Source organism: Rhamphochromis sp. 'chilingali', assembly GCF_963969265.1.
Source record: "Rhamphochromis sp. 'chilingali' genome assembly, chromosome: 2".
NCBI classification, from domain to species: Eukaryota; Metazoa; Chordata; class Actinopteri; order Cichliformes; family Cichlidae; genus Rhamphochromis; species Rhamphochromis sp. 'chilingali'.
The window spans coordinates 28,053,139-28,062,796 of NC_137930.1; the positions used below are offsets into that span (position 1 = coordinate 28,053,139).

At 42.0% G+C, this 9,658-nt stretch overlaps 1 protein-coding gene across 4 annotated transcripts; it reads right to left on the reverse strand.

The window, feature by feature from the left end:
- Positions 1-44: 44 nt before the first annotated feature.
- Positions 45-3,498, reverse strand: pou5f3 (POU domain, class 5, transcription factor 3). Of its 4 annotated transcripts, none has more exons than XM_080873644.1 (5): positions 2,436-3,498; positions 2,202-2,313; positions 1,895-2,028; positions 1,554-1,718; positions 45-1,472 (listed from the first exon to the last, which is right to left on the reverse strand). In XM_080873644.1, exons 1-5 carry the CDS (start codon positions 3,165-3,167, stop codon positions 1,233-1,235), a joined length of 1,383 nt encoding a protein of 460 aa, XP_080729770.1. In that variant the 5' UTR covers positions 3,168-3,498; the 3' UTR covers positions 45-1,232. The 4 variants fall into 4 exon arrangements, with proteins under 4 accessions (XP_080729770.1, XP_080729771.1, XP_080729768.1 ...); XM_080873645.1 differs by having other exon boundaries at positions 47-1,472; positions 1,895-2,025; positions 2,436-3,497; XM_080873642.1 differs by having other exon boundaries at positions 47-1,472; positions 2,202-2,316; positions 2,436-3,497.
- Between the last annotated feature and the right edge of the window lie 6,160 nt (positions 3,499-9,658).

Below are 9,658 nucleotides of genomic sequence, written 5' to 3' on the forward strand. Positions count from 1 at the left end.
TGCATACATACGATTACAAATTTTTTTTTTTTTTTTTTTTTTTTTTAAGTGAAAAATGTCACTATCCCAGATTTTCAATATATTAATCAATTTAGTTTTGCTAAAAACTAACAGCTAATGCCTAACAGTTGTGATTGCACTCTCAGTAAATAACTTCAAGTTGATAATTTCAGCTTGTAATCAACACTGAGGTATCCTGGGCCAGAAATAAATTACAGCAGTACATATTGTTTGACAACTTTAAGCTGATCCTGCTAATAATTTTATTGTCACCTAGGGACTTCTTGATGTATTTTGAAGTTGGAATGACATTTAACATTGTTTTCAAAGTTTTAAAAACACTGAGTAAATAGTAACATAGGAAATAAAAAAGAGAAAGTTGACAGGGTAGTCAGTCAACATTAAAATCTAAATAAAGAGAAAAAGAATCCTACAAGAGTTTCTAAAAGCAGATGGCAACAAGTCACATTTACTGTCGCTCATCTGAGAAAGAAAGCGTGTACAAATAGAACAAGTAAAGGGTTGTAGTATTTGCCAGATTACGTCAAAGGGATTACACTAACACCTACTGAAGCGCTTTTTTTCCCCCTTTTGCTTAATACTAATAACCACAAGGGAGGGGAAAAAGGCAAGTTTGGTATACAAATAAAAATGGAATAAAAGCCTTGTAAAAAAATTTGGACAAATCAATCTTATAAGAGCGCTCTCTGTTGCAGTGCTAGTTTAGACAAATACTACAGATGCTCTCTACAGACATGACACAAGTAGTATTGCACAAGTATTGGCCAAACTGTCAAAAATGAATACTGTTTAAGGAGGTGTCCCTCCCTTGCTTTTCCCTTGTTGGCACCACAGAAAGCCTACCCAGAATTATGCACAACTAATACACCCCAGCTCTTGAGCATTTACAGACCAAGCCTCATTCCACATCTGGTCCATAAAGTCACAGCACAAACTCAAAAACTGGACTCATTGGCCAATACATAGTCATGCAATAAATGCACAACTCCACATCCCCTTTTGCTATATGAAGTCAAAGTAGTTCATGGTCACAGAACACAGTGACATAAGACATTTCACAATCACCATAGCTGAAACCAGAAACCACTTTGATTTCACCCTCACACAACTCAGATACGATCAGATGGTTTGATTGCTGCATTTGTAGAGCTTACGAGGCAAGTTGGGCACATTTTTGAAAGGCAATCTGTGGTTCTGGTTGGACTATGGCTTTATCTAGTTGGGTGCCCAACCACTCCAGGATTCAGGGCTTGTTTCATGACATCAGGCCTGGGAAGTTGAGGCATGTAGAGCGTGGGAGGAGGGCCTCCAGTGAAACTGGGCCCTGGGTAGGCCTGACTGGGAATGGGGGAAGGACTCTGCTCATACAGCTGGCCTTCCAATTCCTCATCCAGCGGCAGAGCCAAGCGCTTCCCCTTCTGTCTCCGGTTGCAAAACCAAACACGTACCACCTGCCAAGAGCAAAATAAAGTGTTAGTCAACAAAATGTGAACCACAAGAGACTTGTGGTGAGAGAAATAAGATATGCTTACATCTCTCTCCAGGCCCAGATCATCCGAAATGTGCTTGATTGCTTGAGTGTTCGGTTTGGGACACTTGATGAAGTAGGACTCTAGAGCAGCACGCACTGCCCCCTCCAGACTGGTCCTCCGCTTTCTTTTTCTGGTGTCAACAAAAACTCGCTCAATCTTGTACATCTGTGGAAGCAGAAACGTGTAAGAGGGATGGAGAGTTACTGATTGTGCTCTTCAAGCACCTAAATTTGTATCACTAGAGGATTTGACATATCTGCTTCAGTTTGGGCTTAGTCTAAAATTAAAAGGAGCCCCAGTTTGGCAATCACCTGGTCTTAAACTGGTTGTTTGAAACTTACATCCTGAGGATTTTCAGAGTTCTCCGCCTCATCCAGCCATTTCTGCAGAAGGGGCTTCAGCTTGCACATGTTCTTAAAGCTCAGTTGCAGAGCCTCAAAACGACAAATGGTAGTTTGGCTGAACATTTTTCCTGCTCCAGAAAATAAAAGACATAAGACTTGACGGACACACAGCCAGCTCCCCAAACTGCAGAAGACACTTCATGAGCATATAATATTCATAACCATTTTTAATTGCCAACATTTACCAAATCTGCCAATCCAATCTACTAAAGTCAGATGCAACATAAGATAAGAATAAATTTACCATAAAGGCTTCCCAGTGAAAGGCCAACATCTGACTGGGTAAAACCCAGAGTAATGCGCTTGTGTTTGAGCTCCCTGGCAAACTGCTCCAGCTCTTCAGTGGAAACAGTTTCCTGCTAAAAGGAGAAAATTAAAAAAAAAAAAATAAATCCAAAATTCAAGCGAAAAATCTTTGGCTGATAGGCAGCGCACATTTGCAGTGCTCTTGCAAAAGGTCTACGAGATGAGGACTCACCTCTTCCTTGCATCCTTGATTGGAGGACGCGGCATTTCGTCGGGAGGTGGCCGGCCTCTGCTGCTGGGCCTCAGGGACAACCTGAGGTGTGTTCACGCTGAAATACCCGTTCCCCGGAAGTCCGTTGCTCGGGGGTGAGGGGGACAGCGATGGGGAAGATGTCGAAGACGTGGAGGGAGTTTGACTACCGCTGCCAGGTGACGAGAAGGACCAAAAGGACGGGTTCCAGGTCCCAGTCCTAGCGTAGAATAATCCGTGGGCCATATCGTTGGAGGCTTGTGGAGTCAGGTACTGCTGAATTTTCATCTCGGATGAGTAGTCCTCGCGGGCGACCTTCTCCATCTTTATTTCAGGTAGTTTGATTTGCTCCGCCGTCTCGGCTTCAGGGGTGGTAAGGTTTATAGGCTGGATTGCTGCAGATACGCCAGGTAATTGGCCTGTGTAGTCTGCAAAGGGATACCAATGCTTGGGTTGCCCAAAGTCTCCAGCCTGTAGCTCAGAGGGCCTGTAGTCGGTGGAGACGGATGGGAAGGGGAAAAAGGCTTGAGCGGATGTCGATGCGATACCACTGTAACAGCTTTTGTTGTAAATGCGGCTCGGGTCTGGCAAGACACCATGGGGTACCTGGAAGGAGGCACTACTACCAAAACCCTCCTGACCCAAAAGCTGCGCGCAAGCGCTGGCGCGGCTGAAGTCATAAGGCCGGCTGTGGCCCTCAGGACTTTCAGACATCTTCCAAAAGATGAGAAAACCTGGCCGAGCAACAAACGCGCTTCCAGAAAGTGGGGAAAAAGTTGATCTAGAGGTGACTGATTTTAAAATGTCTTATCCGTTTCGGGATCCAAAGGAGAAAAAAATAAATAAACCAGTTCAAACGTGAAGGCCTACGTCTGAATGCAGCATAACTACCAATATCCCAACGGCCTAGTCCATAAAGCTTTGTCCTCCCAAACGCTTATCTACCATCAGGCTCAAATGCGTGTCTGCTCCACAGATTTTTCTTATCAGCGCCACAAGTGTTAGTATCGTTTTACAGCCAATCATCGCCCATTGGTCGGCTAGTTGATTGGGCACAGCTGAAGGTGCATTTGTAAATGACCTTGACTCCTCCCAAAGAGGTGGGCGTGTTTTTTTCACCTGAACTTAAAAAAGTTATTTTTAGCACGGTATTGATACTTTATGTATGTGAAGTACATATATTTTAAAGTTAAGCTAATGCTTAGAATAAACTGATCTACTTGGAAGACCATAAAAACACTGCTCAAAAACCACAGGTCACTGCTCCTGTGAAAAAAACAATTTAACATCCTAACTCGCTCATTTCATACATAAATTATAATGCAGCGTTTCTTTACATTATTCCTCGTTAATGGCATGGCTTTGACATTAAAATTTCTCACACACAAGCTTCAGTGTGGCCTGAATCAATGTATTTAAACAAATACCAATGTCATCCCGAGTAGCTGATGAAACAAATTAACCTAATGAACCAGGCCGAATGTAATCGTAAACACATTGGGGTCGGGTACTTTTTAACTCTAACAAACATAAATTGCTCATAAATTAGGCAACACTTGCATAATGGAATGAAAAATGGTTTATGGCTACTCGAAATAAAAATTTTCCCACCCATTGCAGATAAAGACATGTTCTATCTTGTTGTAGTGAGAAATTATTCATGTCCGTGGCACCTTTTTTTACAAAGTGTATGTTTTCAATTGTGGATTTTTTGTTTGTTTGTTTGTTTGTTTGTTTTTTGTCTTCTTCTTCTTAAAACAACTGAATATAACTTTATTCAGAACTATCAGTTAAAAATCTGTATTTGAATTAGAGGATTGTGTTACCGAAATAAAAGACAGTCTACAATTTTTATGATTGTTTAAAAAAACCCAGATAAAAATGCGATTATGCATAAGAGTTTACATACTGGGATAAAAGGATAAAGGAAAAGGCTACAGTTGCCAAGGTTATGGCTACTTTTTTATATTAAGCTTATTAAAACATTCGGAATGGAAAAAAACAAGCTTAACCATAAAACAATCCACAGCACTCGATTGAACTTCTCCCATTCACCCCCTATCAATGGCTATTCAAAAGCCCAGTACAGATGCGATCCCCCAGCGCGAATAGTTGGCCGCAGATTGCGGCAGGAAGACGCACTGCGGGAAGGGAGTGGGGGGTGCAATTGTACGACGAGGCCCCGGGGGCACCCCGGGGATTTCAGATCCCGAGATGCGATGGTCGGCCATTAGCTCCTTTTCACGTTGAAACAAAAAGTCCTCAACCCTTTGATTCCAATCCCCACACCCATCAACCCCCTCCCCAACACCCCCATCATCTGAGACACTATCCTGAAGTTTCGATGGAAGTTTCCCCCTAGTCTGCATGTCCCACTGCAGGGATTAACTGCAATATGACCAAAAGGTGTAAAACTGGTCAAGCTGTCTGCAGGCTGTATAATCAAGTTCTGCTGGAATATAGGTTGCATGTGTAGCGCCATGTGTAACATTTTTTCTCCTTGTGGCTTGAGGCCTTACCCCCCCCCCCAAAAAAAAAAAAGAAAAAAGAAAAAACAGTAAAACACCTCAAACTCATGTCATTATATTCTTGGTGGTTCATGTGCTCTAGTTTAAGACGTTCTTGCAAACAAACAGAATTTCTTCTTTTGGAACTTCTGAAATTAGCTCATCACACTACATTATAACCAGCAGATGAGCACTTAACACACTTTCGGAGAGAAGTCAGTGGAGTAAAGGACATCAAATACCAGCTATACAAGCATTGTTCTGGGTACATGGACTTGGGGGAATAATTGTTATGCAAAAGACAAACACAGCAAGAGAGATAGGCTGGGCTAGAAAGAGAGAGAAAGGCACAAGAGAGCGCAGAGCTCTCAGGGTGCCCAAAGAAAAGGAGTGTTGGTGGTGTTGGGGGCAAGAGGGGGTGGCGGGTTTAGTGTTGAATGGCTCAGTACAGTGAGGAGGAGATGTGTGAGAAGAGTATCCAAGGATTTAGCTGAACCCCACCCACCCCCACCTCCCAAATGTCTCAGATCTTGCCTTTAGTTCTCTTCAAGACTCATCAGAGCCCTTCAGCACAATCAGAGGAGGGGAGAAAGTAAGAGATAAAAGAAAGCCTGCTGATAGGGTGGCAACGTGAATGTGTTGCACATCTCAACTGATCAGATCTGTGAAAGAAACACCTCCAACTTGAGTTTCATGACCCTTACTTGTGAAAGTAAATGTATTTGCTTTTTTTCTGGTCATGTCTTCCTTTTCTATTTGCAGATGCATGATGTGTAAAATGACTCACTTAACAGTAAACATGCACTTCTGGGAAGATCTTTGTGTAATTCCTGCAAGTAAGAAAGAACTTAAAAAATGTAATGAGTGTACCTACAATCTTATATTCAATCTGAGGGACTGCTTTCAGATTGTTGCTGATTTAATTGGTAGGATTCCTAAAATCCACCCTTCCTGTTGAGCAGCACTATCACTATCATCTCACAAACAAGTTTGATGGCATTTTGATTTCCCCCCCTAACAGCCCTGCCGTTAACACCCATGTTCACACACCTCCACCCACTCAAGGTTTCATCCGAGGGCTGATGGCAGCCTTCTTCTCGCTGTCCACCAGCGAGCACAAAGAGGTTTACTGGCATTTGCATACATCTCAATGGAGGCAGAAGACTTGACACATCCCCTCCCGAGCACACACGGAAATTCAACCACATACACAAAACCCACAAACCTTTCTCTCCTACCACACACTCACTCACTCACACACATACACACTTTATGGGCGTAGTCAAGGTAAAACAAGGTCAGACAGGATCACTCAGGACTGAGGCAGAGTGGCAGCACTACATGCGTCATACTGCCAGGTTAAAGGAGAATGTATCTGTGATTGTTTAAACTGAGTCCTTCTCTATTCAGTCTGTTATTTTATTGTTATTTCTCCATATTTATGTCGACTATGGGTTAGTTGTTGTATTAGCAGGGAATATTTAGATGTCTTGTGGCATTTCATGAATATTTAGGATGAAAAATAAAGTTGGCTTTCAGTATTGTTTGATTGCACAGATTTTCATTTTTAAAATCTTTGAGTGTCCCAGAAGGTTGTAACATAGATCAACGTCCATTTTTATATACATTTTATCTAAGAGCGCAGTCAAAATGCCAATTTCTGTTATACTAAGTCATCACAGAAGAAAAAATGTGTTGTTGTATTTTCTATGATTTGATGTTTTGTTGACTTGCTCCAGTCAAACTCAAAAACAAATCCTTAGTCTTAAGAAATGGACAAAAGAAGAAGACCCATATTTGATCAACATCTGGATAACTTTCTTTAAAACTGCAAAATAATGCACTGGCTTTGGTAGAACATATAACTATGAAGCTTTAACTTAGTACGCCTACTATGATTCTGACAAGGGGCCACTGTTGCATCTTTGTCCTAAATTTCCTGTAATTTCTTTACTAAAAACACCCAAAAGAAGCTTTATCTGTGAAAATACATAATACTGTAGAAAAGTCTTGAGCCACAACTCATTTATTTTGCTTGAAAATTAGAAATCTGTCGATTGATTAATTGAAACATGCAAGGATAATCGGGAAAATAAGAAAGTGTACTTTATTGATCCCCGTTGGGAAATTCCTCTCTGCATTTAACCCATTCACTCAGTGAAGCAGTGGGCAGCCATTGGGCGCCCGGGGAGCAGTGTGTGGGGAGGGTACCTTGCTGAGGGGTACCTCAGGGTAGCTGTTCAGGGGAATCGAACCCCCGACCTTCCGATCGTGGGGCCACCACTCTACCTACTGAGCTATCCCTGCGTTCTAGTTGAACAAGTTTGAAAGGTAATATTTAAGATAAGATAAGACTTTATTGATCCCACAACGGAGAAATTTTTGCGTCACCTCAGCTCAGGTACAGATATCAGAAGGAAATACAAAAATACAAATAAGTACAATCAGTGAAAAAAGTAAGATAATACACTATATACAATGGTAGCATACACAGTATGTGATTATGGATATGGTTGGAAATATGGAAGACATAAACTATACAGCTTGACATAACTATTGTACCACTACTATTCCTATGTATAGACATGTACACACACACATGTACACACTAAATATACATATGTATACATATACATACATATATACCTGCACATGTCCATACACATGGAAGGTCCATTATGCATGAAGTGGTGACCATGGATGTTCACAGTGTCCAGTGACTTATGACATCGTGATTGAGGAGTTAGAGTCTAACTGCTGTTGGGATGAATGATCTGCGAAAGCGCTCCTTCCTGCAGTGAGGGTGTTTCAGTCTCTGACTAAAGGAACTTCTCAGCCCACTCACATACTCATGCAGTGGGTGATGTGGGTTGTTCATGATGGATGTCAGCTTTACTAACATCCTCCTCTCGCCAACCACCTCCACAGACTCCAGGGGACATCCCAGCACGGAGCTAGACCTCCGCACCAGTTTGTCAATCCTGCTCTTGTCCCTGTCTGTGCATCCACTCCCCCAGCAGGCCACTGCATAGAAAAGGGCAGATGCTACCCCAGTGTCATAGAATGTCCTTAACAGAGTCCTGCAGACTCCGAAGGACCTCAGTCTCCTCAGCAGGTGGAGTCGACTCTGGCCCTTCTTATACAGAAGTACCTGAAGTCTATGATCATCTCCTTTGTCTTGCCGGCGTTGAATAGGAGTACGTTGGTCTCACACCAGCCAACAAAGTCACTGATGACCCCCCTGTATTCCTGATCATTCCCGTCTGATATGCATCCAATGATGGCTGTATCATCTGAGAACTTCTTTAGATGGCAGTCGTCCGAATTATAACAGAAGTCTGAAGTGTAAAGGCTGAACAGGAAAGGTGGGAGAACCGTGCCCTGTGGTGCCCCCGTGCTGCAGATTACCACCTCGGACACACATTTGGTATGAACACCTTCATTGTTCAACACAGCCTGAACTCTTTTAGGGAAATGTTCTTATAATTTCTTTAAAGAGACTTCAGGAATAGTTCTCCAGGCTTCCTGAAGGACATTCACAACTCAAGTGGTGTGTTTGGGATCACTGTTGCGCTGAAAAATGAGAGTATTCCTAATCAGATGCTTTCTAGATTGATCCATGCACCATGTAATTCTAAGTCTGATCAGCCCCGCAGACCCAAACCATGATAGAGTCTCCACGTTTCACAGATGGATGTAGACACTCACCGTCTCCTGATATCATCAGGAGAGGCACCTCTCAGATCCTGTGTCAGGATTTTTTCCTCTTTAAGGATTTTTAAATTCTGTTCATCTGCTGTACATAGCTTTTTTTAGACCTGACACAAGTTCTCACAGCCCTCATTAGTACCTGGGCCTCTTCCTGGCCCAGGAACTGCTGGCAGTCCTCACCGAAGCTTTCCCCAGCTTGCAGTCTCCCATTACATCTGCCATTTTCTTTCAATGAAAACTGTCAAAACTAATTGAGAATGTCATCTATTCCTTCATTTGTCCAATTTCTTCAAATTATTTAAGGAAACACTGCACACCATGCACATATGTGCCAAGTACGTGCTAAAAACTCTTTCGGAATCACCTAATTGGGGCTAAAATGCTATTTTATGCCTGTCACACTGCATTGCTGTTGATCATTTTCTGGAAATTTAAGTAAAGAAATGGTAAAAAAAAAAGTGTTTTAGGGGCAGGGGTCTAATAATAAAGTCTCTAAATAGACTATTTAAAATGTTTTGTTTTCCTAAGTTCTCTGTTATGTGTAGACTGATGCTTCAATTATTCATCATTCCTCTGAAAATGGTCAGAAATGTCTTCAGAAAGAATGCAATAAAGTCCAGGTCTATGGAAGCAAATTACTGAGGGGTGGCACAAATTTCTGCACATTACCAAATGTTATCCACAGAAATAAAAGGCTAAACAACGTCCATGTTGCATGTGGTAAAAAGTTTTAATTCCAGTAGTTAGTCTGCATGTACAAATATCTATAAAAAGTGAACACTATCACTCTTTGTATGTACAATTTGCAGCATGAGGTTAACTTGGGACTGCTAAGAGGCAAGAAAGACGATACAAGACAGAGATTATTACCACCTACACGTCTATCACAACAGCCTGTCTCCAAAATTTCATTCAAGTGCTTGGAAGTCACTTTTACTGTACATTTGTCCTGCAGCAATAGGATGCATACATACATACAGGAGGCAG

What these genes read in the sequence shown, in the direction of transcription:
- pou5f3 (XM_080873642.1), bottom strand. Translation starts at nt 3,167, where the DNA reads ATGTCTGAAAGTCCTGAGGGCCACAGCCGGCCTTATGACTTCAGCCGC. An exon ending in ACTCTGAAAATCCTCAGGAT is followed by an intron (nt 1,719 to 1,894) that starts GTAAGTTTCAAA and finishes CTGCTTCCACAG; the next exon opens with ATGTACAAGATTGAGCGAGT. An exon ending in ATCTGGGCCTGGAGAGAGAT is followed by an intron (nt 1,473 to 1,553) that starts GTAAGCATATCT and finishes TGCTCTTGGCAG; the next exon opens with GTGGTACGTGTTTGGTTTTG.